Source organism: Alligator sinensis, unplaced genomic scaffold (assembly GCF_000455745.1).
Source record: "Alligator sinensis unplaced genomic scaffold, ASM45574v1 scaffold76_1, whole genome shotgun sequence".
Classification (NCBI taxonomy): Eukaryota; Metazoa; Chordata; order Crocodylia; family Alligatoridae; genus Alligator; species Alligator sinensis.
This window is the reverse complement of record NW_005841865.1, coordinates 2,956,331-2,984,037: the sequence shown is the minus strand read 5'-3', so window position 1 is coordinate 2,984,037 and position 27,707 is coordinate 2,956,331. Positions and strand designations below refer to the sequence as shown.

Sequence of the window (27,707 nt, the reverse complement as noted above, 5' to 3'; positions counted from 1 at the left end):
TCCCAAATTAACCATGCTGAGATTACATCAGATCAAAGCAGCCTCTTGTCATGTAGAAACAACTTGCAAGCCTCCTTTCAAAATTTCATGCACAAATTATTCCCATTTGCAATTTTGTAGATTTTATGATGAAAACTGAATGTTATTTTGGTTAAACTGTCCTCATTTCAGAGGAAAAGCTGTCCATTTTTTGCTTTTTCCAAATAACAAGGTAAATTGCACCAATCCCAAAGATCTAAAAATAAAACACGCTTTAATCAAACGAAATTATCTACAGATGTGTTTATCTATAGCAGCTTCAAAATGAACTTGAATTTTTTTTCATGCCAGGTTTCAGCTCACAAGGAATTCCTAGTACAAAAAAAAAAGAAATCAGCCCACTCTCCCATTTTATAATTTTCTAGTATCCCTGACACACGTGAAAGATGGGAGATGTGAAAATTATGTCAGAAAATACCTGTTTTTTCCCACATTTTGAAATTCTGAGTTCCTAAATGTCATGGAAATGTAACTAGCCCAACCACCACACCTACCTGGCAACTGCTCGGCATGAACGACATGCCCAGTCTAGATTAAATGGCCCTCAGTGCTTTGTAATCCAAAGGACTCTACAGACAAAACTTCATGGAAAGGATTTAGTGGTGTATTTCTAAAATCCCAGGGGATGCCAAAGTTCTTGTTGTCTGTATGTGATACAAACTCGGCACCAGCCATTCATTGCTCTCACAGCTTACAAGAATCCAATGTCCATGGCACGTCCACCAGCACATAGTACCACACTGACATCATATCCTGTATATTTAAGCCACGCATTAAGTTCTTTAGAGCTGAAGCTATCTTTTTCTGTCCTGTGTTTGTACCATACCCAGCAAAATGGAGACCAGCTTTGTGACTGATGCTCCCAGGCACTACCTTAGCGCAAGTAATAATTAACAAGAGATGTGAAAGAAATTTAAATGACATGTGAAGCAAAGCCTCCTGACATGGGCAGTTCTATCGGTTTACACTATCCAGGTCACTCTGCCAAGTGACCAGATTCAAACCGTACAGACTTTTCCACATAATTACTGGTGTGTTCGTCAATTCTATTGAGAACAGCAATTACTACCCAAATGTTTGATGCACAGGAGTCCGAGCCAGCAAATGAAAGCATGGGATTCTAATGCTAAGCACTCCCCGGCAAGGTACGTCAACATGGCTATTGCCACTGCATCGTCACTGCTCAAGCTAGACTAAAGCCAGCTCAGAGATGCCCATTTATGCTACAACCACACCTCCCGATTGCCGCACAGACACAGCCTTCCTAGAATGACTACCACAGTTTCCCTTAAGATGCAGCTCCTGAGACACATACAATATGACAGCTCTCTAGTGGTGCAGATTGTTCTTTAACTTTCATGTTTCCAAAACGCTCCAGGGCTGTTTACTCATTGATTCTTTCCTACAGAGCTATTGGCCTGCAAGGCATATGAGAGAATAGACTGTAAAGAAGATACTGGTCAGTGGATATTTTAATCCATGTAGGTCTCCCATAGATTAATATATGGGATAAAAGGTACATATGAGAGATGCCTCAAAAAACCAATGGTCCCTTCAGTTTACCTAACCTGGCAAAAGAAGGAAAATAAAATAACACATGGGGGAGGGGGTGCCATTCCTTTTGATATGTTATGTTCTATGTGGTTTTTGATGTGTTCTTTGAGTTTCTAATACTGTCTTGCAACTAGGAGTCAACAATTTTCATTACCCTCTAGGTGAGGAGAGCAAAAGCTGTGCTTGCAATGGTGAGAGAGTGATAGGAATGTTTCACTAGGCAGGTGGAGGAGAACTTTATGTCTGACCATTTTGTTCTGAGCTAGAGGCAGGGCTGGCTGCAGGAGTTATTGCGAGGCAAAGAACTGACTCTTTTACAAATGACAGATCTAAAAAAGCATCTAGCTGCCTGCCACTGATCACATGGCATCCTGGAACCAGAAGCTGTGGATAACTTCTGATCCCATCTATCCCATTTGTGAGCTGTATTGTGTGTGTAGGAGGCACTTGCACTTGATGTTGCAAAGATCAAGGGAGGGTTGGTTATTGTCTGGAAGTGGAAGAGATGAACTGCTAAGAAATAATTCACCTGAATGCATGTTACTGTCAGGCTAACTGATAACTGGATTCCTTTCCAGAGTGACAATTTATACAGAAACCTGACTCTATAATAATCATTCTCTGTCTCATATCTGTCACTGGGGCCTCAGACTGGAATAAAATAACTTTCTAGTAGCTTGTTCCTTCATTAAGCCCAAACAAAATCCCTAGATCTGGATGTCCCCCTGGACTGTGGGTCCTGAGTGGCTGGTAATCTTAGATTGGCATGAGAACACAACCACGAGCACCTAAGGAAATTCAGCTTCTGGTCGCAGTGTCAGGGCAGGGGCCTATCCTGTGATTGAAGGATCATGCAGGGTGGCGTGTTAGTTTGGCACTCAGGAAGCCTGGATTCAACCCCAAGCTTGCAACAGGCTTCCTATGTAGCCCTGGAGAAGTCACTCAGGTGGAGGCTTCCGCAAACAACTAGTGATTTTGGGTGTCTTCCATTTAGAGAGGATAGCCTGGGAATATTTAGAGGGAGGGTGCTGAACCCTTTCTGAGAAGCAGGGGTCTTTGCATTGTCTCATGTGGGGCACCCTGTGAAAATGAGGCTCATAAAATCACTCGTGACTTCTACGGTTAATCTCTCTGTGCCTCGGTTCCTTATCTGAAAAACAGGCAATATCCTGGTACTCCTGTGGACATAAATACATGAGAGTGGAAGGCATGCAGATAGAAACAAAACAAAATCATATATAAATACAATACAATAAAAAATAACCTGCCTGAACCATCATCTGAACCTGGAGGCAGAAAGTCAAACCCCAGGCTTATCCTACATTAACATAAATTCATATTTTTAACAAGACATTCCATGATGTATTTCACCTGAGACTAGAAGCAGAAACAACTGAAGACGAGAAATATTCTCCTTGTGGTAGTACAAGAGAAAAGCTAATTTTACAGACAAGTTTTAAGTTAAAAAAAGATATGGGAAAGCCTCTAAACTTTCAAGCCTCCACGAGCTTGACCTTCTACTAGTCATTGCTCACCTCTTACAGTTACAGACCAATGACCAGTGTCCTGATCCTGTTCCAACTAGAAAGCCCTTCTTTGGGTATGGATAGAATTATTCCAGAGATCTTTCAGAGTTTCACTGATTTTAAGTGAACATCTAGTCTGAATTACAATTAAATTAATTTAAAATTAAATTGCTGGAAAGTTGCTTCACCAGAAGTCAAATTCTCAAGCCAGCTTTCCTAATGTGACCATGCAAATTTATTTCCCGAATTTGTGCGTGTGAATGGGTGAGGGGTCTGCAAGCCCCCTGCCACTGAACCGATGCATAGGCTGCTTTGAAAACCAGCACAAATTCCCCTTGTATTAAAAACACCATACAATATCACCTCTTCAAATTCTTCCGCTTCCTGTGCCTCTGCTTCAGGAGGTCCCTGTTTAGTTACCACCTTAGGCTCAAGTTTAGCCAGAGCTTTGGTTTCAGTCTTTCGCTCAGCCTTGGCCTCAGTTACAGGTTCTGTTTTTGTGGCAACCTTGTGCTCAGGTGGATGGTGCTGCTTCGGCTCTTTATGCTTGGGCTCTGGCTTGTGCTGCTCTGGTTTCGGTTCTGCTTTGGGCACAGGTTTCTCTTCATGTGCTGGCTCCTGCTGCATGATGGGTGTCCCCCCTTGCCTCTGGGGTTCTGCTTTGTGTTCAACAGCCCTCCTTTCAGCTCTTGGTTCTGGAGAGCCTGATTTGGTAGGTGATTTGGGCTCAGGGAATGGCTCTTCCTCATAGTCCAGGGGTGGAGTGACCGGGGAGGTCCTCACGGCATAGCTGTGATAGCCTTGGTATAATTCAACATCAGGTTCTTTTGTTATCCTCTGGAGGGGTTTGATCTCCATCTGGTCTGTCGAAGTCCTCACGTTGCTGTGCCGGCTGGGGCTCCGAGATGCAGGTCTGCCATTGGTTGCTGATTTCTCCCCGTGTGCCAAGAGTGCATTGGATGGTGTATTGGGCCTACTTCCCCCATGACTGGCATTCCAGCTGCCAGGGCTGAGAAAGCCATCCTTCTGGGAACTTTGCTTAGCCTGCTTTGCTGCTGGGGATGTACCAGCCGGACCCGGCGATGGTGTCTGGACAGGACTCTCCTTGTGGTGGGCAGTGTCTTTCTCATGCAGCTGAGGGCTCTCACGGGGGGTTGAAGGAGGTGGAGGTCCTTCTTTGCGTGGTACTTCCTCTTCCATGTTTACAATGTTCTCAGCATTTTCCATAATTTCCTGGAGCAGCTTCCTCTTCTGGTACTCAGGGCCTGCAGGGAGAAGGAAAGCAACATTCAGCACTATGTAGGAGCAGCTGGTTGTTTTCTACCCATTTCCTGGTTCTCATGAGCTAATGGCCATGAATGAATAGATACTCCATAGCCTCTTCCACTAGTTCTCAGCAGCAAAAGAAGCTTTGTTTTCAGATGTGTCATCACCTGGTAGCTGTCTGTGTTTGCAAATAAATGCCCCTATATTTTTGAGCTTGAACTTAAGGACAAGTGCAAATATAAAACACCAAACTACCTCATTTGTGGATGCAGACCAGAGGCAAGTTTGTAGTTATTAATATGCAGCACAGACCCATTTTTTACCAACAGGAACAACAACAATAAATACCCTCCACAAAAAAACATAAAAAGGATCTTTTTGGAAAGACGGGCTCTGGGTGTTTGCTGAATCACATACACTGCAGACAGGAAAGAGCCTGTAGTGTACTTGGACGGACCAGGATTGCTCTCAACAGTTAGAAGTAGCACCTACTCACAGACTGCAGGCCAAGACTGTCACTTTGCCAAAGTCCTACCCTAGGATAAATTACCTCACATTGGGTGTGCTGGCTGATTCCCACAGCTCAAGGGAGAACTCTCTGTGCTATTTGTCATGCAGTCTATATCTATCTCTGAGTTCAAGTAACTTAGCTCATGAACTGATGCCCATTTGGGGCAGGGGGACTGGCTAATGGAAGAGGAGACAGTTCAGATCAATAGCTGGGGAGTGACCCTGCAGGCTGGTTGTAACCTGCTCCCCCTTCCCCCCTGTATTTTGAAGGACAGTTCTGATTTTATGGTTTTTCCCTGTGTTTCACAAGGTCTGCAGATGCTATGGGGAATTTAACAGTTTCCCATTTCAGACTGGCATTCACCTTGGCATCAGCAGTCCATTTCAAACTAACTAGTTAACAGAAAGAGGAAAATGTTTCTGACTCTGACTATCTTATTTTATTTCCTCCATGTTCCCCCTAGACCAACATGTCTTTTTCATTTTCTGTGCTTAGATTAACAGCCCTGCTGCATTACCTCAAATGACTGACTTAACCAGCTGGGGCTTTTGCTGACGATGGCACCCCAGTCCAGACGAAAGGGTAGCCTGAAGAACCCAAGAGAAAATCCTCCTCTTAATAAACTTTCCATATGTTTACTTCTCCATGCTTGAAGAAAGCACTGTACAAGCATCTTGCATCATTGGAGATTTTCTACAGTTTATCTAAACACCTTAAATCAGAGTATGGTTTTGGAAGGGACTGGCCATGCAGTGGACACGCAGTCTGATCTCCACCTCTGATGCTGCCTGTTAAACAGAAAGCAATGGGGAAACTGAGGCAAGGTATACTAGGTGTTTTGATTTTCATGCATTTGTGCAGGAAAAGAAAATTGTGCCACTCAGGATTGCAGGGACAGCACCTGTGAAATGTCCAGCTAAGTGACCTGTGGCGCAGAGATCCAGCCCGGAACAGCAGCGAGACGACTCGATGCAATGACACAAGGTGACTCCAGGATTTAAGTTTCACTCTGTCCTTGTCTGACTTGCTGACTTGTCATCATCTCTTGGTAACATTACCATGGGCTAAATTATTGTTTGTCTGTCAGTAAATCCTTACTTCTCATTACTCCTGGGCAAAGAGTGCCCTAACCAAGCTGACCTGCTTATGTCTTAAAGTGTGCTAGTGGGCCTCTGCTAGATGCCAAAGGCAGAATGCAAAATTGAGGGTACAGAGGTACCTTATCCCTTGTCCCGCAAGAGTGGGATGGGGAATTCCTGCCCCACACAGTCCTGGCTGTTCTTATTATTTATATAACAGTGGTGCCTAAGCTGCCCCTGTGGCCATGTCCAGACGAGCGTGGATGTGTGGTATGTGATGTCGCAGACCAGCTTGTGGCACCATACACCACACATGCAGGCTTTCCCTGCACTGCTACTTTTCAGCGTGGGGGCATTTCTTGACCCCTGGATCGCTAGGGTAAAAAACCCCCCAAAAAGTGGGGCAGTGCATGTGGCAACAATGTGTGCCATCCAAAACAGAGCCTGGCCAGCCGGAGCTGTGCTCCAGCTGCCGGCCAGGATCCCTGCTACAGGAGCGCCACAGTTGCAGCTCCCCGAGGCCCCCAGGACCCCAAGTGAGGCTGCTGGGGCCACCGCAGTTGCTGTGCTGTGACACAAGGGGTGCCGCTGCTACTTGTCCTTGGGGAAACGCACATTACTGCTCGTGGGGACGCAGCCTGTGGTGTTAGGTACTGTACATATATTTGACAAGGGAGAATCCCCATCTTGAAGACCTTACAGTCTAAACAGGAAAGAAAGGTTGGGAGGGCAAACAGGCAGAGATCAGGAAGACGATCAGCCCAGAGTCATACGGCAGTTTAGCAACAGAGCAGTAGAACCCAGGTGTCCTGATACCAAGTATCGGGCTCTATCCAGTAGTCCCTGTCACTCCTCCAGGGAGTCTAGCACAGTTCACTTCCGCACCATATGGTTACAAAGCTTGTCACACAAATGCTTAGGAGAACGGTAGAGAGAAGAGGGTGTCTGCGGCAGACAGTAAGATAGCCAAAAATCCTGTTCACGCTACAGCAAGCAAACCAAATGTACATCAGAACTTGGAACTTATATAAAGCATGTGTGTGACTATTCACTGAACTAAAGGGGGGGATCCACTGAGTTCACACTCCTTTTAGGTTCACTGTCTGCCAGTTCTTCAGCAAACACATTTCCTGGCAGTAACAGTGAATCTTATGGGACCATTTTACAACATCATTCCTGTAGATCAAATTTTGAATTTGGGATCACAGATATTTAGAAAAGAAGCCTGATTCTGAAAGCTACGCTTGGTGGATCAGAGAACAGAAATGTACAGATGCTGTATGGGTCTAGTGAGGACAGTCTGCATTTTGAACACAGTGGCTGCTGACAGATGTGAAAAAAAACGAATAAACAAAAACACGTTTTCTCAAAATAGGAAGCACATTAGTTGGGCCCAGCTCCCCAGCATCTGTATAGATCATGTGCTTCAGCGAGGCTTTTTGGCGCTTTTATGTTTTTATCTAACCAGCTATTAGATAAAAATGCCAAAAAGCCGCGCTGAAGCACAAGATCTATACACACACTGGGTGAGCTGACAAACTAACACAACGCCTCTTCTGGGCATGTGCTGTGCTTGGTGTGGGGATCAAGTTCAAAGTAAAGCACTTGTTGGGGGGGGAGGGGGCAGGGGGGGTATTGTTCACATCTGTAAGCAACCTGAATGTAGTTTGCTGCTTGTGGCTGACTAGCAGGGCAAAAACTTCTGGCAAGATGCACTTGGCAAATTGTTTTGAACTGTTTGTGTAAAGTGCCCACCATCTTGGGGTCATGCTCTGGGACTGGGGCTCCAGGTGCTCCACAAAACATCAGTAAGATGGACACTTTGGGAGCTGAAAAAGGAGTGTGCAACCAAGTGCTTTATTCACTGGGAATAATGATGTTTGCCTCTGTCATACCATCCACAGCTGGCTTTGATTACAGTATCACACGGCTAGCTCTAAAATACCTTTGGAGAAGTAGAAATATGTCATGATGTATATGCTCCAAGGGGTGAGGGGCTTCCAGTTTTCTCATGGTGGGCTGTCTGGCACTTCTTGTCTCCCCAAGTATTGACTAGGGTTCGGAGCTTGGAGACTGGAGTTTGCTGATTTATTCCCTCCAATAAATCAATGGTGTGATTTGTCTCCTCCTAACTCTGGGCCACACAGGCCAACTCCTACTAAAGGTGGTGGTGGGGGAGAAGTAGAGAATTTATTTTAGTTGCCTTGCCCTTCCTGCACGCTCCTGTCAATCAGACGGAGCCCCGTCAGGGCCATTTATTTCTGGCTGCCACTAGATTATTTGGAGACGATTTCACCAGTTGTTCAGTCTCCTCAAAATAGTGCTCAGCTGGCCCCCCACCCGCCTTGAGTTCCTCGCCTCTCAGCTGGTGCCGTCTTCTCCCTCTGAATAATTTACACAGGCAAAATCAATGTCCTTTGAGGATATTGCCTCATTCCATCACCTCCACCTTCTCTCTCTCTTTCTCTCTGAACAGCACACTACTAGCTCTGTGCAATCACTGCCTGGTGAAAAAGCACTGCCAACAGTGACTGATTAAAATGTCCCATGCTGAGAACCCATGGAGCTTGCTACTATGAAATTGAAACCATGCAAGAGAGAATTCATATTTGTTTTCCTTTGTGTACATTTCAGGCTCTTTATTTTATCCACTTGAACCTGAAGCTGCAGACAAATTGGAGTTTGCATTGTTTAAAAACTGACAAAATAAGGCTTGATAAGAGAGGGGAAACATTTTGAAATCAGAAAGATGGACACAAATTGGGAGAGATTAGCCTCTGTATGGCACTAGATAAGAATTTGATTTTGGCTGGGCCAGGTTCCTGGTTACGCTGCACTTCCACTCCTTTCCAGCCCTCTTCTATTACCAGAGCAGTGCGATGGAAGCCCAGTGTGCACAAAAATGCGCGCTGGTGTGTGTTGGTTAATAGAAATGTTCTCCTGGTAGGTGTGCATCATTTTTATTTTTCTGTTCCCCATTCTCTCAATCCAAAAAAATTAAATTGTATTGAAAATGAGTAAGAAAAGAAATGTGAATGCTAGAAAATGCAAGAATCTTATGCGAACCTAAATACACAGAGCTTTTTAAAAGATTCAGGTACCTGAGGCTTGGAGCAAGAAGAGACTTGCTGTTTCAGCCACTGAGGCCATTTTATAAGATGGTGCAAATTGTGCTATAGAATCATCACAGACCCAAAGAAGATCTATATCTTAGGAAGAAAAAAAAACCACACTGGGAATTCAAATTTCCTTTTACTTGTAGGCTATAAATACTCCAGTATGGTTGGGTGAATTGTGGGGCCATGAATAACAGCTGATAGGTCTCATGCTGGGATCAAATGATGTTTAGCTATTGTTAACTGAAGTGTCATACCTTGGCTCATAGACACGCCAAGGTGTATGGTGATTCCCAACCTAAAGCCAGCAACAACAGAACTTATCCTGCTTTGTAAGGGGCAGGAATGGGAAACCTTCCACCAACGGCAGTCTTGCAGGCTATTACAGCCAAAGACAAGAACAGACTGCAGGGAATCTGGGCAAAACCTCTGAGGCTTCTTCTTCATTCTGAAGAATGTCTCTACATTGTAGCAATAAGCAATTTTCCTTTCCTATTATGTGTCCTGTTCTTATATTTTGATAAAAGAGATCACTCTAGTCCTCAAGGTCCTGAAGTGGCAAGAGAGGTAGGGAAATACAGTTCAGTGATTAATAAATATGACTGGGAGTCACAGCTGGTGAGTTCTGTTCTGCCTTTGGCTTACTGTAGTACCTGAGGCAAATTACTAAGCGTCTTCATACAGTCAGGCACAGAGGAGAGGGACTTGCTAGGGATAACAAAGCTAGTTAACAACAGCTTTGGAAAAATATACAGGAGCTTGAACAGTTATCTGCTCTGGGAGTCACCCAAAGTGCAGGTCTGTGGGCATGCCTACACACCGCCCTACGGTGACGTAGTGACATGCTACATTGCAGTACGGCGTGCTACGGCGATGTAGCGATCACATGGGTCTACACATGATCAGCAACTATGTTGCTGTAGCAGCACGCTCCCCTGTTGTAGTACACCACTACAGCGAGGTAGCGGCAAAATCTAACCATGTGCCACATGCAGGGTGCAGTAGTTACTTTTGGAAGTACTAAAACATGGCGTTGTAGCAACATTGTCATATGGCGATGTGTAGATGTGCCCTGTGAAAGCTGAATTGGAACCATCAACCTTTGTAGCACGTGCCCTTTCCTCATGAGAGTGCACCACTGCTTATAAGAAATCAAGCCTGGCACATGCACACCAACAGCTGAGGGAATCGTTGGACTCACCAAGAGGAAAAAACATAGGCTTTTAGTTCCATTCAAGTTAATTATGAATTTGTTTCTTTTCCTCTCTGTCCTTTCAAGCATCTGTTGACCCAAAGAGCAAAAGACATCGGGGGAAGGGTCTCTAGGTGAGTATCTCTGAGCAAATTGGCCCACTCAGGTTATGCTCATGCTCTGTGCTTGACCAGAGAAATTGCACAGCACTTGCTCAAGCCTCTCTCACCCTCTGCTCCTCTTTGAGCCTGCCTCCCCCCTGCCCCAGAGGGACACAGCAGGGGCAGAGAGAAGTAGAAGATGCTCCTATACTTACCTGGCTGGTAGAAGTCTGGTGAGAGCTCCCTGGCCATCATCCTTGCTAGGCTTGATTCATTGTTAGCAGCCTGAGCTGCCTGTTCAGCTCCTTCTGCCTTGGCTTTTGCATGGGCAGTCCTGGGGAGAGAACATCATTGTGACATTAAACGCCTTCCAAGTTACAGTCAGCACTGCCCAAGCACATGGCACCAGCTCTGCAGTAAACATGGAAGAATTAACAGTCTGGCACTACAGAACCACAGCATTTCCAAATGATCCCTGGGACACATGGGATGCAGAAGCAGTGAAAAGTTTAGCTTAACCTCCTGCCAATCAGTAATCTTACTAGGAAGCTTTCTGCCACCCCCACCACTGTAGGCAACATTACAGTTAAAAACAGACATGAATTACTAGTGACAGGTGGCAAACTACCATCAGGCTAAACTATCCCCATCAGTTAACCCAAAACCCCCACCCACGGGAAATGAAAACCCCGACCCCACAGAAAAGTCAAACAAAAAAACCCAGACTTCAACAAGTTATGTGCATACGTGTATATGTGGAATGTCTGCAAGTGTACATCTAACTGTGCCAAAAACCAAGGATACTGGGCTTTGAAATTTGCTGAGATTACCTACTAGTTATGCTAACAAACAAGACCTGTGGGGACTGTAACACCTCCAACTGCATGGCTGGACTCTTGAATACAGCCTGCAAAGGTATCTCTTGTACCGCATACTTTGAGAGATGAAGGACAGGCTCCAATGTGCCAGAAGGAGCATTTTCTAGAGTTCAGGATCTGACTCCACAAAGCTCCATTGAAACAGCCTCCAAGCACCCAAACTTGGGAGGGTCTGGTAGAGGGGCCCCAATGAATAACCGCTGTGGTGGGACAGGGATGAATAGTGGCCCCTGAGACGTGGCAGCTGTAAACTCTCCTGGACTGAACTCCACTTCTACAGTAGGGGCAGGAGATAACAGTTTTTATGTAGGCTCCTTCCCACATCTTTCACCTGACTTTGAAGCAGGGACCATGTCCTCCAATGTGTCTGGCCCAAATTGAACATGTATTGAATGTACATGGCGGTAAGATTATGTCCTAAAGGTCAACAGGAGCCTCAGAGTTACAGTGTCTGGTACACAACCAGCCTCATCTTTCCTGCTCAGCTTGGGAACAGATTGCAGATCCCAGCATGAAACAGGAGGGAAAATTTCCCAAGTTCTCTCCTGACCTCTCAAGATACTCAAGAGACTTTAATGTCTCTCAAGTAATTACCAAAGAAACAAAAGTCTGATTTTGCAGAACTGGCTCCCTTATTACTCTCAAACTCCAGTGCTGCATTTGTAATAGGAAAATTACTGGGATGAGGGGAACAGATGTATCCTCTTTCATAACATGGATTCTTTACTCATCTCAACTCCTTTACAGAGCATCTCCTACTTGCCCCGTAAAGCTAACTAAGTTATCTGGCTGGCTGGCTGGGTGTCATATTCCCAGGATGCCTGGCATTTTGATCCCTGTGGCTTTACACAAAAAAACCCATAAAGCTAAAAATTAGGCTTAAAAACTAAACAGCCAGGCTCAGAGACAAAGATGCCTACTGTTTAGAAGGAAGCCTACACAAAATCACATACAGACTGTACATATATCACTAATCAGATATGCAAATATCAATCCACAGTCATTAACACTACTATTAATTACAACTCTGCCTTACAGTACCCTGTGCACTGGTTAAGTGACCCCTTTTCTCCATTTCACTGAGTCTCCTTCGGGATGGAAACCAGCCACAATGGTTTGGTGAGCCACAGTGGTTCAGATATATTTTAAGCCAGGAATTGAAGAATGATGCTGCAATGAAGCTGTGAAACACAGAATATAATCACCACAGGTGAACCTGCCCAGGATTAAATGAGCTCTCAAGGTGCCTTCTACCCTATTTTTTATTATTCTACGTTTGAATTTAGTTGGAATAACCAGTTTAACTCCTCCACTCAACAAACTCCCATATGCAGGAGGGAGATGATGGCTTTTTGTCTGCAACTATTGCAAGTGCAAGGTGTATATACTGAGGATGTTCTCCCCCATCTTTTTATGGTAAAAAACAACAGGAAATTCCAGTTCTGAGTTGCAATGGCTATGTGAAAGAAGGAAAGACATAGCACATTCTTTAGGTCCAGCAGTACTGTAAAATAGCTAGGGCTGAAAGGGCACCCTAGGTTGTAAAATACAAAGATAACAACATGCAGCACACGATACTTCAGAATTCATGTAGCTGGGAACATTCCCTTTTATGCAGAACGCTGCATTCATCCTACTGCTTACGTTTATCATCTTCCTTGTTAATGCCCAAGCTGGTCTGTGTGGGATAATTTTTCAATAATTTGGGGGGGGTTTATTCCAAAATTATTGGAGCTCCTAAAACATTAAGAGGTAACTTCTGATAAGAAAGAAATATGCAGTTTTAAGCCTCGACTGTATGCAGGAGGTCACAAGCAACTTGGATTCAGAGAAACAGAGAAAGCGTCTCCTTTTTTGGTAGCATATAATCAGTGTGATTAATTCCACTATAATCTGGCGAGGACCTGATAGTATATTTATATGCTTCTCAGCCCCAAGGAATTAGCGTGGGCTCAGAGTGTTCAATGCACATGGTGGGAGCCTCGGAGCTGCCTCCATCTTGCAGGACGGCACTTGCTTTAACTCTCCAGAGCATGGCTTCAAGAACAAGCTTGATAGCCACTGGCAGTGAACTGTCATGCCTGCAGCCCAGAGGGAAAACCTGAGGAAAAGAGGCATCAGCTTTTAAGAGCAGGAACCTTTGAGTCTGTCCTACAGCATCTGGGGACAGTATCAAGAGGGTGAATTTGCACATTTCAGATTAATATATGCCACCCCCCAGTACATCGGCTAAAATGATGGGCCCGATTCTTTGTTTCTCTCAGCATAGGAATAGAAACCATTGTGACTTTTCCATTCTTGGGCCTTTCTTGCTCTGTGTCAGAGTTACTTTAGGTCTGTCCCAACTTATGTTTTGGCCCTGCTCCCTTCCTCCACCAATGCCAGGGCTGTGAGGGGGGTAGCTCAAAACCATTTCCTATACAGAATGCTTCTCAGAGGCCAACTCTGCTGGGTTTTATGCGCCTATAAGCTGAATAAAGTGCCATACAGTCAAATCCAATGGGACTAATTACTGGTAAGGCCGCACCACCCAACCCTTCTTATGGCCCATGACTAATGAACGCAAAGCACATTGTTTGTGAGAAATAACAGTGATCCTCAGAGAGTCAGGCATCAGGCAGGCATTTTCCTATCTTCAGCTCCCTCTGTGCAAAAATGAAGTTTATTTCCTACCTATGGGGACTTTTTACCATCTTGTACCAGCTACACTTTTCCCAGAGCCTGACAAAAGGACTTTGATCCTGAAAGCTTGCAGAAAAGGACAATTTTCTTGCCATTTTCCAGTTGGTCTAATAAAAGGTATCATTTTGGAACCAAGAGTTCTAGTTTTTTGTATGTATGTCTTTTCCTATTTGTGGCTTTTTCAACTCAGCTGAGCAGGAGGAAGCCTTTCAAGCTCAGCTGGATGGAAGGTTTCCCTCGTCGTTAGCAGCTTTTTGCCTTTAGCAAGTTGTGGTGTGGGGCTAATACCATAATGGAGCCTCGCTCTAAGGTGCTCAACTTCAGTGGACTTTTGGGGGACTTAGAAGGCCAAAGAAAGGAAGAAACTTGCCATTCATGGAAATACCTTTCCCACCTTCATCTTGGTTTTGCTTATTGATAAAGCCCAGAGAGGCCCTTACACATGGCTCCCATGAAGCTTGTAAGTGCCATATGCTGATTTGTGGTGGGGATGGAAAGGTGTAGTTTTCAGGGCTCTTCCCTGAGGTTTGGTTAACATGTACATCACCAGTGCATCACTGCATGGTATCAAGGAAAAATGGATCCAACAATGAAACACAATTGACATTATTCATAACTTTCTTATCATCATGGACCCCACATTTAAACCCCTGGCTTTGCTTTACCAAGGTGGACAATGTTGAACAGGGTTCATACTGAACAAGGTAGATATAACTACCTACTCCATAAATGGAATTTTATTAAAGACCCCAAGTGCGAGTGTGGCAAAATCCAAACTATAGCATACATCATGAAGAAACGTCCTATATATCATTTTAATGGTTGCATTGAAGACCTGCACTAGGCTACTGATAATGCTTTGTAATGGATATCAGATCTAAACTGTCACTCTAGCCTTGTCCCTTAGTGCCGTTGTTTATGGATTGTTCTGTCATTCAGTTGCTGTATTCCATACAAATAAATAAATACATGAATAAATAACTGCATGGCTCATACAAACCATACAAGCAGAGGATGAGAAGGGACTTTGATCAGGTGCACACTGACCTCTTGTGTGCCAAAGTGGACTTCCTTCTCTACCACTGTGTGTAGAAGCAAGGCAAATACTAACATTACCTAAGGCCAAAGCAGATGGCTGCAAACCTGCTCAGCTATTCCTCAGTACTCCAGTGGTGGAATAGCCTAGGTTTGCTAACCAGACAACACGATTCCTGAATATGCTAATCTGATGGAAGCCCCCATTTGGTATTCAGAAGTTTCCTACATAGCTGCTGTTATCTTATCTTTATCAGGCTGCTGAAGGGGCTTGGGCAGTGGAAGAAGTAAGCTTTTACATCTGAAATTCCCACAGGCACAGAGAAAAAAGGCCAAGAAAGAACAGTAAAGTTGGCTGAATCGATTTGACCTGGTGCAATGACCCGGTCAGTCTTCCCAAGCTAAGCCCAGTTGGGCTGAGTCAATCCTTGGATGAGGAACACCAGGGTCTTGCAGGCACTGATGGCGGTGCTCCAGGGCTAGCACTGGAGCTAGAGGCTGCACTCCACTGATATCAGTGGAACAGCTCTGGAGTTACCTTGATATGAGAGAAGGATCTAGCTCAGGGGTGCTCCTTTTCCAGCGGACTGAGAAATGGCAACAGTCACATTACACAGGAGTGCAAAACAGAAAGTGAAAGATAATGCCACATCCGACTGGAAATGCAGTTCAGCTTTGCAGAATGTAGACACCGACTGCAGTTGGGGTGGGGCTGATTCTGACAGACAATGAACTGAGTTTGGATTTGTTCACTTTATGGTCTGAGTCTGGGATCTTTCTGGTTCATTATAAATGTGACCTCCTGTTCAGACATGCAATTCCTCATGCTTTCAGGAACATGCTGCTTCAGTCCCACAAAGGTCTCATTTATCAGCAACTGACCCAACCCCTTGAATCTGGGGACTAGCGATACCACAGCTACACCACGTTCTAGAGCCTTTTGCTTAGAAATTGGCACCTTAGTTGCATCACATGCTTAGCTCTGCCAGCTGCTGGGAGAAGATAAGTCTGCTCTGAAACCTCTGTCTATGCAACTCAATGCCAATACATTTACCCATAGGCCTTACAGTTCACACAGTCTAGTAGTGTCTGATTAACTTCTTGTAGATACTAGGCAATTACCTCTCTCTGGGCAGAGGTGCTGGGCCTGGGCCCCATCATCATTTAGATTATTTTTTACACCACAGCTGGTGCGACCAGTTCCTGTATTTTGTAGATATCGACTGGCTTCCTATATTGGTTGCCTTTAAGTTCCACCCACAGTATGTTCATGGCTCAATGATATTAGGACTCTAGGAACAAGGAGAGTTTGAGCAAAGATTGCTCCTATTTATTACCACTGAAAGGGAACTGTTTCTTTCTAAACAGCAGGTACATTTGTCACAAAGCCACACACACTTTTAGCTTCTAAACTACCTTTCAGTTCTATGCTAATTGTTGTAAGGACTACAGAAACCAAAATCATGTGCATCTGAGGAACATGACAACCAGGAACCAGAAAACATGGTGGCCTGAGTAGAGAAAACTAAGACATGCCTCTACAGCACAGGAAGACAAGATCAGCCACGTGCATGAAGGGACCAGGCATGGAGTCATACCTGGCAATAATAATATCTAGGTCTTATCTCTTCTTATTTGTATTAAAGGCTCAGGAACCCCCATCACGGACCAGGACTTAATTGCACTTGACACTGTACAAACACAGAATAGAGACAGTCCTTGCTCCCAAGAGTTTACAAGGCAAGGTGAGTACAGACAGACAGATGAGGGAGCCCAATGAGACAGACTGATGAGGGTGCCCAAATGCTGGTCAGCATTTGAAGCAGCATCTCAGCACACGTCTTATCGCTGTCAGTTTTCTGTAGACATTGAGGCAGAAGAGAGTCTTATGGTGGGAACTGTGGGAAAGAGGCATCACTTCAGTGCAGAAGAGGCAAGAATTCTTCCCAGAACTAGAATTGCTCAAAAAGTGATATTTTTTTTCTGCAGAAAATCTGTGCCTTTTCCAATCACAAAATTTGGAAATGTGACTTTTACCAACCAACACGTTAGCTGCCCCACAGGTGGACTTTTCTGGCCACCTATACATCAAGCTTCTGGCCTGGCACCAGGGAGCAGTCCAGAGGGAGACAAGCAGGTTAGAAGAATTAGAACAAGGATTGCCAAAAGAGCCTAAAAGCATTAACAAATCCACCTAGATAAGTTAAATTAAGCACATGGGCTAGGCTTCTTGGTGTCAAATGTAACAGTGCTGGATAATACATGATAGCCAAATCTCAGGTAAGATGGTGAATGGAAAGGAAGGGAGCTTAAAAATCATGAGAGCTCAATTTCTGTTAGTCAAGTAACAGTTTGTGAATGTACCCATCCTGGATCATCTGGCATTACCACCACTAGCAGCAGCAGCAGCGTTGCGTTCATGTTGCTGTCGTTAGGAAATTCTCTTCTTAATTTTTTCTTGAATTATCTCATTTATTATGCTAGAAAAGCTCTAGACTCCACCCATTTCAGTATTAGTGTGGGGACACAGCAGCACACCTGTCCTTTCTGGCCATCTCCCAAAAGTGCTGCCCAAATCGCTCCTTTGATTGCTGCTAGTCCCAAGAGCTGCAGCTGAGCATGGTCACTAACAGGTGAAACCCTAAGTCAAGCCAATAAACCTGCCTTCTTGGACTGTTCATGTATTTTCCACATCCAGATTACAGTGGACTGTAAGTGAGATTTAAATTAGTTGAGAATACTCCAAATGCCAGACATGGCCGGAGAGTCATGGGCAACCTCTGGCTGCTGAATTGACCTTGTGACCAGAAACAGTGAAAGAGCTCAGACTTCTGATCAACTACTTTAGGTTTTTATGGTACAGGAAGGACAGCCCCATAGAAAAAAGCACTAATCTCTCCAGGTTTTCCTTCATCAGAATGATTGAGACACCCCTTGGGGAAGAACTGGCAAAGTCCCTTTTTGCTGTTCCTTGCTGATCACTTGTTATTGTCTTTCCAAACTACCTCCTACTTCCTAAGTCTGTCACCAGCTACGTCCTATATGACTTGCAGATTACTCACTCTCTGGGGCAGAGGTGACTTATTTGTTACTGGCTTATTTGGTGCCTTTCACTATGGGATTGCAGTTCCTAGGGACTATCATAGTACTACTAATAATAGAAATGCATTTATATATTGCATATTTATTTGATGGGTTGGATGGCCCTATATAAATGTGGATGATGTATGTTGCTCTTGGGTTTTCAGAGAAGTTATGTACACAATAAGAAAGCAGAATTGCACGTCTAACTGCATGCACAACTGCGGGTCTCACATAACCAAGCATACAATCGGCTCTCTCTGTTCATGGTGAGTATACAAGGACCTGGTTGATACACAGTCACTGTAAATGGACCAAGTCTTCATACCCCTCTATTTAATCAGAAAATATTGGACATGGTACTTTGCGGTAATGGTGTCTATTCTAAATATCACCTTTTCTGTTTTTTAATCCTTCCTGGGGGCTTTAAATACTTTGGTTCAACATATTAATAACATTGTGGGGGGGGGGGGGGGGAGAACAGGAAATGAACTAGGCATCTTTGTGCATAATTCAGTATTATAATTTTCATATTTACACTAAAGAGAGGACAAATTACCCAGATGGAGGAGGGAGCAGCATCTGCAATGACCAAATGCTATTGCCTGCTTTTCTATTTTTGACTTCATGTTGTTGGCCCTGCTGCTTTTTTGTTCAGAAAAGTCTTCTGATCTCATGCTTCCCAAGTGATAAGACACTTCCCTTTTCTCAAAACCTGTACCTTTCATTATACCACTGGTTGCTTATAACTTTACTGCTACGTTGTGCTCTGCCTCCTTTCCTTTAGCAAACTCTGCCTCCTTTTTCACTTCCTCTGCCCATAATTCTATTCATATCCATCTCTGTCACCCACCCCCTCCACAGACAATCACAGGCCTTAAAAGCTATATGGAACCTCACTGTCCAACCCACTTTGCACTTCATCTTTGATGTGTATTGTAGCTCTCCAATTTTGACTACAGGCTACTTGAGACAGAGACTTGACTTATATTTCTTAAAATGTATGCATATGTAGGGTGTTATATAATTAATAAATACAATACACATAATTTTGTTACTACCTAATATGGTTGATATATTCTCTGTTCTAAAGCATATCGCTATAAAAAAAAACAAACTAAGTTAAAACAAAAAACACTGGAACTCCACAATACGGCCTTGGGGAATTACTTTGATTTCTAGTCTTATTTCGCAAGCGAGTAATTTGTGAGATGCACTGGGATTTTCACTCAGTGGTACCAGCACTTAGATATTGAAATGACCGGCACTACATAAGTACTCAAGCAAGTTAACTAGATAAACATTATCTTTTCTCCTTCCTTCTGGCTTAAAGGGCAATGCACAGACTAGCTTGTTCTGGAGAAAAGCATCCTTTTACACAGGGAATGCTTAAGGAGAAAGGAATTGTCGTCAAAGTTCACTAAAATCTCACAAGCTCACCAAGCATTAGTCTTTCTGATTACTGGGTGAATTTTTAAAATACTGAAATGTTATCCTCAGCTCAAAATAGCTCAAAGCCACTTGTATCCTTCACTGAAGGATGCTTCCCCACGGAACAATTAAAGTGATATTAATCTTATGGCAGACAGATTTGCAGCTGTCTTCACGTCTTCTGCATCTACCTAAGGATCTACATTCTGTGGAGAGGAAGCATCCTAGCTGTTGCATGCTAAGGCTTTCCAATTCCACATTGCTGTCAGTCTGGCTTATTACTAGGTCATGTTCTTTAATGCAGCAGGTAGGGAAGCCATTGACCCAGGTGAGGGAAGGACTAACTTGAGCAACTTGTTGGGAGACTATGGGCTACTGAGAGTTGGAAAAGCAACAGACTGCAGCTGCCCTTCTCTTACATGTGCAGGTGAAGCTCATGGAGACTTCAGATTCGAATGGGTAGTGTCCTGTGGCAGCTGTAGTACTGAAACTGAATCCTGGGATCTGCGGTCTCCCTGGGTCACACATGAGCGATAAGGCAGGCTGCATTATACAACTCCATGGGCTGTGTGTGCCCTGTGAGACTTGAGGGCATCTGAGATATCAGCGTAAGGAATGTAGGAAATGCGGCTCCCTGCTCTGCTTTAACTCTTCCTGCTATCATCTCCTGCCGCAGGAAGGGCGTGGAGGCTGGGCTGGTGAAAGGCTTTCCAGTTCTTCCTCATGCCTAGTCGAAAGTGTGCTAGGACAAAGTCAGCCAAGTTCTCTGTAGAAAAAAAGGCAGATACAATCTGTTGCTAGTAGCTGCTGTATATCCTTCCACCCATTTTCTTGGCTTGGAACAATCATCTTGTTCACTTCCAGGGAGAACTCCCCCCCAACCCTCCAAGTGATCCCAACAGTAATATTGGATGCAAGGTAGAAAAAAGAATAATTGTGTTTGTTGGAAGTTTTCAGCCCCAAATCAAAAGTTTTTCAAAGAAACTAAACAGCTTCCATAAGATGTTCATTCAGTCCAAAGGCTAATCTTTCATTGAAAATAAGTTCTGACAGAAACATATTCTATTTGCACTTCTAGGTTCAAGAGGCCTAGATTTTAAGACCAGAAAGAACCATTTACAACCCTCTAAATCAGGGGTTAGGCAACATGTGTATGGCCCATGGGCAACATCTGGCCTACGGAGTCATTGGATCTGGAGCTGGAGGGCTTTGTTGGTATTCTAGTGTAGCAGGCTTGCCTTTTGGAGCTTGGGTCAAGTCCCAGGCTTGAAATCTTGCTGTTTTGATTGGTGGAGTTCATCTCCCAATCAGGAGGCAGCAAGAGTTGTTCAGTCGCGCCCCTTTCCTGAGGGGTGGGGGAGTGGAGTTCCTCCCCCCCCATCCCTGACCTAATTCAAGACTGCAACACTCAGGTCTGGAAGACTTCAGGGCGCAGCCCTGCAGCATATAAAAGGAGCTGCATGCCCAGCATGAGGGGAACACAGTCAGGACAGAAAAGAGAGAAGAGCGGGGCTTAGAAGACCTGAGGGGAGCTGCTCAGCAGTAGCTCAGAAGTGCCCCTGAAGACTTCTATCAGCGAGGAACGGCGGACGGCTCCAGCGGCTAGGCTCTCAGCGTGCAGCACGGCACATGGTGTCCAGACCCTGGGAGCTGCGTGAGGCGGCTCAGGTCTGCAACCTCTGGCATGTGGCCATAGACACAGTGCACAGGCTGGTGCATGGAACAGGACCTTTGAAGCACTTGGGTGGCTCAGGTCCTCAACCCCCAGAACGAGGCTGGGAGCTCGGTTCCAGGAGCGGACCTAGCCTGGTGCTGCATGAGGCAGCCCAGGCCTCTGACCCATAGCAAAAGGTTGAGTCCAGGGAGCCAGACGGTGCTTGGGCTACTGAGCCAGCAGACAGGGCCAAGCCAGAGGCCCCAAAAGCCCTGCATAGTGGAGCCCTGTTCCAGGGGACAATGACTGCCCCGAAGCCCACTGCAGGTGAGAGAGCAGCCGGGCGCAGAGGACAAGGACCACCCTCCAGGCCTGGGCCCCGTGAGTTGCAGGGAAAAGAGGATTCCCACAGGGGAAGGGAGCCCCTCCCGGTTAGTTAAGGGCTCCTGAAAGGGGAGGTCCCCCCTAAAGTTACCAGCTTCTTTGTAGGGCTTGGGAAAAGCCCAAGGGCATTGTGGTTTCCCCTCAGGATTGAGTTTATCTTTGGGGTTTACCTGTTTCAGATCAGATACTTACGTGTGACATACCTGTATCTGGAGCACTGGTATAAGGTTTTATGTCATTTACACAGAGGGTATTGTTTATGTTACTGGTTTAGATATCTCATAAATACACACACACACACACACACACACACACATTGTACTTGTGATAAGTTAACGTAAATAAATGTCTATATAGTTAAGTCCCCTGGCTGTCCAGGCCTGGCTCTATAGGGACGGAGGAAAACTGAGCTGTCTGCAGTTCCCACCCCACAGCACACCTGCCAGCTAACAATCCCCTTCAATTGGAGAAGGGGAGCATATACCCAAAGTTACCTGGGCTACACTTGCAGCGGGGCAGTTTCACCCATGCCACAGCCGAGCAGCTCAGAGCCGTGATAGCGGTTGCAGCAGCAGCAGCAACCAGGTTGAAAGTACTGGCCTACCTTGCACCCAAGCCAGGTTGCCCCCGCCTGCCACTACTAAACCTTGCCAGCCACTGCTCTAGATTGATCTCCTGTGTAACATGGGTCTTGGACTGTCACCTGCTGGTTCTGGGTTATTTTCCCCCCTGTGCACCATCAGCAGTTAGAAAGCTGCAGTCAATTTAGGCCCTGAGTGGGGCCTCAATCTCTTCCAAGTGTTGGCACAGATATCACCGACTGGAAGTCACAAAACAGTTCTATAGACAATGCAGAAAAAAGGAATAGACTCCCTCTCCCCCCTTGTCTGCAAGGCGTCTGTAGGGCTGACTGGAGTTAAACAGTAAAGACTCCAGTTTTAAAGGGCTGCTTGGCTGTAGCTCTGCAGCAAGAGAGGTAAAATGGATTTTTTAAATATAACAAAAACATTGGATTTCTTATTTAAATTGTATTTTATATTTAACATCAGACTGTTTAGATTCCATAGGAAAATATATTGAAATTACATTTGAAATCCTGACAACATATATTAAGACCCAAACTTGCAATAATTCAAATGAAACAAAACCAGTAATAACGAAGCAGTACATTTGCTGCTGCAGTCTGAGAGGAAGCCAGACAACTGAACTGGTCGGTCACTGGCTAAGCACCTACAATCAGAATTTGCTGAAGTGAAAAAACTTCTTTTGCCAGCAGCACTCTCTTCTGCAGGTGCAGAGAGGATATTTTCTTCAGTTTATTCAACTATTTCACTCAAAGGTGGGAAACTGGGAATTGAAAAACAAAGAAAGCTTATCATCTTTTATCAATCTAGGAATAAAAATGGAGGTAAGGTGATGAGATATACTAGGCCTAAAATCTTATGGGATGTTGTAACAAGAAACTGTCCATTCAGTTGACTGACTGCAGAAAATACTTTATTTGTTTAATAAGTCAGTTTGTATTTAAAACTAAATAATTTTCCTATGTAGTTTAATTATTAGGAACACTTTTAAAATGCTATTTTTGGGCATTTTAACTTTTGTGAATTCTGACTTCTGTGCATATGCAGCTTGACACAAATCATAAGTAAATAATCATCATCATCTAGTTAAAAAGAAATACTTAATTCATAATTTTCTAACATCATAAAATGTAAACATTTACAATCTGGATAAACATATGTTAAGATATAAAATTGCTTAGATGTAACTTAGATCTGAGGGAAAGCTAAAAAGAACAATTGATATCATGTATTTTATTTACTTTCTTAAAAGCACTAATGTGGCATTCAGTAACTACCCAGCATACATACACAATGAATGCGTGAGCTCTCGTGCCAATCCTTTAACATCAGACCTGTTCTAAACATGGGGGAGGAGAGAAAATATTAAGTGATCCACTCAAATTTACAATGCATGTTTCTAGCACAACTGGGGATAGAATCCGATCAAAGGAACTGGGGTGACTTGGAGATGACAAATAATATGTAAATCTTCCTTCTGAGCCAAAGAATATATGTAGTGTACAGTTGCAAATCAACATGTTTTTATGATTAGCAACCAATGAGAATAAACATTTCTTTGGAAAAATAACTTTAAAACACCTACTTAAAGCAAGATTAACACTGATTACTAAATCAATGCTTGCTGATCATTTAATCATGATTTCAATCAATCCACCTCACTCTGCCTACACATGTACACAGATCAGGTGTGCAAGCTGCATTTTACACGGCCACTTTTCAGAACGAAGTCACACTTCATCTTATCCTATTCACTTTTTTCTTTATTTAGATAAGAATTTCCCATGAAACCAGATTTAACAGGCCATTAATTCCATTGTCTTTGCCTAGGCAGATATCTGAATGTATCCCTATTCCTCTCTCTGCCTGTGCCTCCTGTAATTGCTCCCCTCCGAGGGATTCCACCCACAAATGGCTCTGGCAGACCCAGGAAGCGATTGAGGAAAGTGTGTCATGTTGGAGAGGCTCTCTCTCTGTACATGAATTTGCTCTCCCTCATCCTAACATGGCATGAAAGTGTGTAAAAAAAACAAAAACAAAAAAAAACCAATAAAAAAAACCCAGATGTGAGGAGTCTACAAAACAGACAAAGCTGTGTTCAAATGCCTTTTAAGCTAAAATCCATCTCAGCCTGAAAAAGGTAGGCCAAAACTATGTTGCCATCTTCTGCTTTGATTATAGAGGAAAAGCAGTTTGTCTTAAGTGTAACTTAGATCTGAGGGAAAGCTAAAAAGAATAACTGATATCATGTATTTTATTTACTTTCTTAAAAGCACTAATGTGAAATTCAGTAACTACCCAGCATACACACATAATGAATGCGTGAGCTCTCGTGCCACTCCTTTTACATCAGACCTATTCTAAACATGGGGGAGGAGAGAAAATATTAAGTGATCCACTCAAATTCACAATGCATGTTTCTAGCACAACTGGGGATAGAATCCCATCAAAGGAACTGGGGTGACTTGGAGAGGACAAAGCTGGAGGGTAGGAGGCACAATGAGAGACTGCAAATTCATAATGACTAGAGCCAAAAAGGAGGTTGTAAACTGAACTCCATGGCCCCGTCCACACATGGTGTGAATGTTTGGTTCCCCGGGGACAAGTAGTGGTGATGCATCTCTAGCGTGTGGCAAGGTACCCTGGGGGTGGCAGGGAAGGCTGGGGCCAGCACTGGGCTGACTGCAGCAGCCTTACCTGGGGTCTTCCCAAGACTGCAGCAGCGGGTGATTCTGCCATGCGGAGCCCAGCCAGCAGCTGCAGCAAGGCTCCAGGCAGCCCAGCTCTGCTTTTGAGCGGTGCACCCTGCCTGTGCATGCACTGCTCTACTTTTTTTCTCCGCAGGTTTTTTTGACCCCTGGATATCCAGAGGTCAAAAAACTACAACGTGGAGAACAACTGAACGTACGGTATGTGGCACTGCAGACGTGTCTGCTGGGTCACATGCCACACAGCTGCGTTCATCTGAACGCGGCCTATGTTCCCAGGGTATAAGACAAAGAACTAAGGGACATCTAGGTCAGGCATTAGAAAAGTCTCCATGTCAGGACAAATAGGCATTGGATAGGGCAGAGATTCTTTCCAACCTAATTTTTTATGATTCTCCTGCTGGCTCATCTAGTACCCGCACCCAAACCTACCTATCCTGCTTGCCAGATGGAGGTATTCACAGGAATGGCTGTGAGGTGCTAACTCAGATTCTACAGTTTTGTTCCCAGGGTAACAAAATAAGTCAAAACACCACCACGGGGCAACGAACCTGACTCAACTGTGTTCTCTCCTAGATCACAAAACGAAAATGAGAACAGGCAGCAGCCAGGACTTTCTGCTATCCCTTTCCTGCAGTATTAAAGTCAAACTAGAAGCAGTGGAGTGACTCCAAGAGCCTTTTAGGGATGCAGCCTCACTGAAATGTTCAGATGTTCACCAGAAGTGGCAGCACAGTACAAGGGCTCTGTGGTTGTAATTGCGCGGGCCCTGAGCTACACGGGTGATTAAAGGAGACAGGCTAAACATTCTTGAGACCTGCTTCACTTTAGAGAGAGATTTTTTCTAGCCACTGACTGCCAGCAGCTGTTCCACCCAAAAGCAGCCATCAAGAGGCACTTTGTATCTATATGACTCATCAGGATTTATGATTTAGCAGGGAAAACATCCAGTGGAACCACTGTCAACAGCACTAGTTATAAGGTAAAAGCTTCAGGATGGTGCTGGGGCAAGAGATGTTCAACAAGGTGGTACTGCCCCAGAGCTTCCCCACACCTGGAAGACACAGGAGCTAAGCTTGCAATAATAAGAACAGCCCCTCCCCTAGGATTTCAGTGCTACTGTTTCTAGACACCAAAAAAAGTCTGATGGGTGGGCCTGTCAGCTCCAGATGTTGAAACTGCCTGAATCACAGGATTCAGATCAAATTTCTGCTCCAGGGCCAGGTTCATTTCCCCAAACTGGCTTATGCTGAGCCTCAACTAACACCCTGTCAATCCAGCTTCTGGTGCCCACACTCCAGGCTGGGGCAGTGGGATCTAGCTTCAGACTGTGCAGCTCCAATGTATTTTCCAAATACAGTGTCTGTATTTTCCTGCTTTTTTCTTAACTTCACTATGCTGTTTGCTGTTCATGCAGCCAGTCACAAGGTTGCTCTAAATAGCCCCCAGACTACTCTTCCTTCTACTTTTCAGTGACCTGGACCCTCAACTAGCAGGGAAAGAAGACGATTCAGGAGACCTGGCAAACAAGTGTGCTGGCACAAGTTGTTTCTCAGGAGCTACTGCTAGAATGGTTGCCATAGCAGAGGAGTCAGCATGGGTCAAACTGTGCCAGGGAACCTCTCCTTATGTACTACAGCTCATCAAAGGCCAGGGAAGAAGCAACTGAGATCACACAGCCCCAAACAGCAGTTGCTCAAATGCCCCAGAGATAGTGGGACCATAAGAGCTTGAGTGGAACAGAGAATGGAAGAGATGGAGATTGCAGGAGTTCTCCATTTTGGTTGTCAGACTTCTGATGCAAGAGAAGCCAAGACATCCCTTTTCCTCTCAACTTCATGGGGCATTGATTCCCCACCCCGATACAGCACTCTGCTCCCTGAAGGTTACAGCCAGGAGGAAATTCTCAGAAATGGATGGCAGAAATGGAAGCATTTTTAACTGCACAGGTGGTAAAAGATCATCCCACAGTGACTACAAAGAAAGAAAATCAACTTCAGCTAAGCCCCGGTGTAGTGTTTGTTCTGCCTGCATGAGAGACTGCATCAGGTCAGCTTAACCCAATGGTATTCAATAAGCAAAGAGACCCAAAAGCAACAATCTCTCCCCCAGTCTGCTTCCTACTTGCAGAGGACACAGGCAGGCCAGGTGCAGCTTATATGAGGCCTAAGAGTTGCAAAGCCAGGTGAATAGGATTTCCTTAAAGGGGCAGCAAAATGTTCACCACACTTGCATGCATCATCCTTTGCCACAGACCATGAAGCAAGCTAGCACTGCAAATCATTCCTTTCCCTCCAACCCTGACTTAAAGCCAGGCTGTAGGGAAGCCCATAGCATGTTCAGCTGTTGGAGGAAAGAAAATGGCACTTTTTGAAGGAGCTGCAAGCCCTTAGGCCAAGGGCAGGCAAAATATGGCCCGCAGGCTGAATCCGGACCGCCAAGCCATTCTATCCTGCTCGTGGGGCTCCTCAAAAATTTAGAAAATTAATATATCTGCCCCTGGTTGCCTGTCAAAGTTGACAGGAGCCGGGGCAGTAGGACCCAGGGGAAGACACTGGAAGGATCAAGTAGGTGCAGAAGCAAGGCCCAGCAGCCCCGCCTCTTCTCCCCCCCCAGCCAGAAGCCCCCTGCTGAGCAGAGGCTGCTGGCCTGGGCCCCTGGCGCTGTTCCTGCCTTCCTACACCAGAGGAAAATTCAGATAAGCAAGGAGGCAGGGGAGGATTGTAGGTAATCACCCCAGCCCTCAGGGTCAGGCTGAGCCAGTTGCTGCAGTCCCGGCACTGGAGCCAGGATCCACGTGGTGCCAGAGTGGCCAGCAGGGGGTGGAGAGGAGTGGTGGCAGCCACACGCAGGGAAGCGCTGAAAGTGGCAGCAGGCAGAGGGAAA

General features: G+C 44.9%; 1 protein-coding gene across 1 annotated transcript in view; it reads right to left on the bottom strand.

Annotated features, from left to right (window-relative positions):
• Positions 1–27,707, bottom strand: part of JPH2 (junctophilin 2) — a gene marked incomplete at its 5' end in the record, with an annotated part of 66,468 nt that overhangs the window by 5,449 nt on the left and 33,312 nt on the right. The window contains 2 exons of the mRNA XM_025191978.1: positions 3,483–4,384; positions 10,600–10,718. Of these exons, the coding sequence (XP_025047763.1) occupies positions 3,483–4,384; positions 10,600–10,718 (1,021 nt within the window). The remainder of the gene's footprint in view (positions 1–3,482; positions 4,385–10,599; positions 10,719–27,707) is intronic.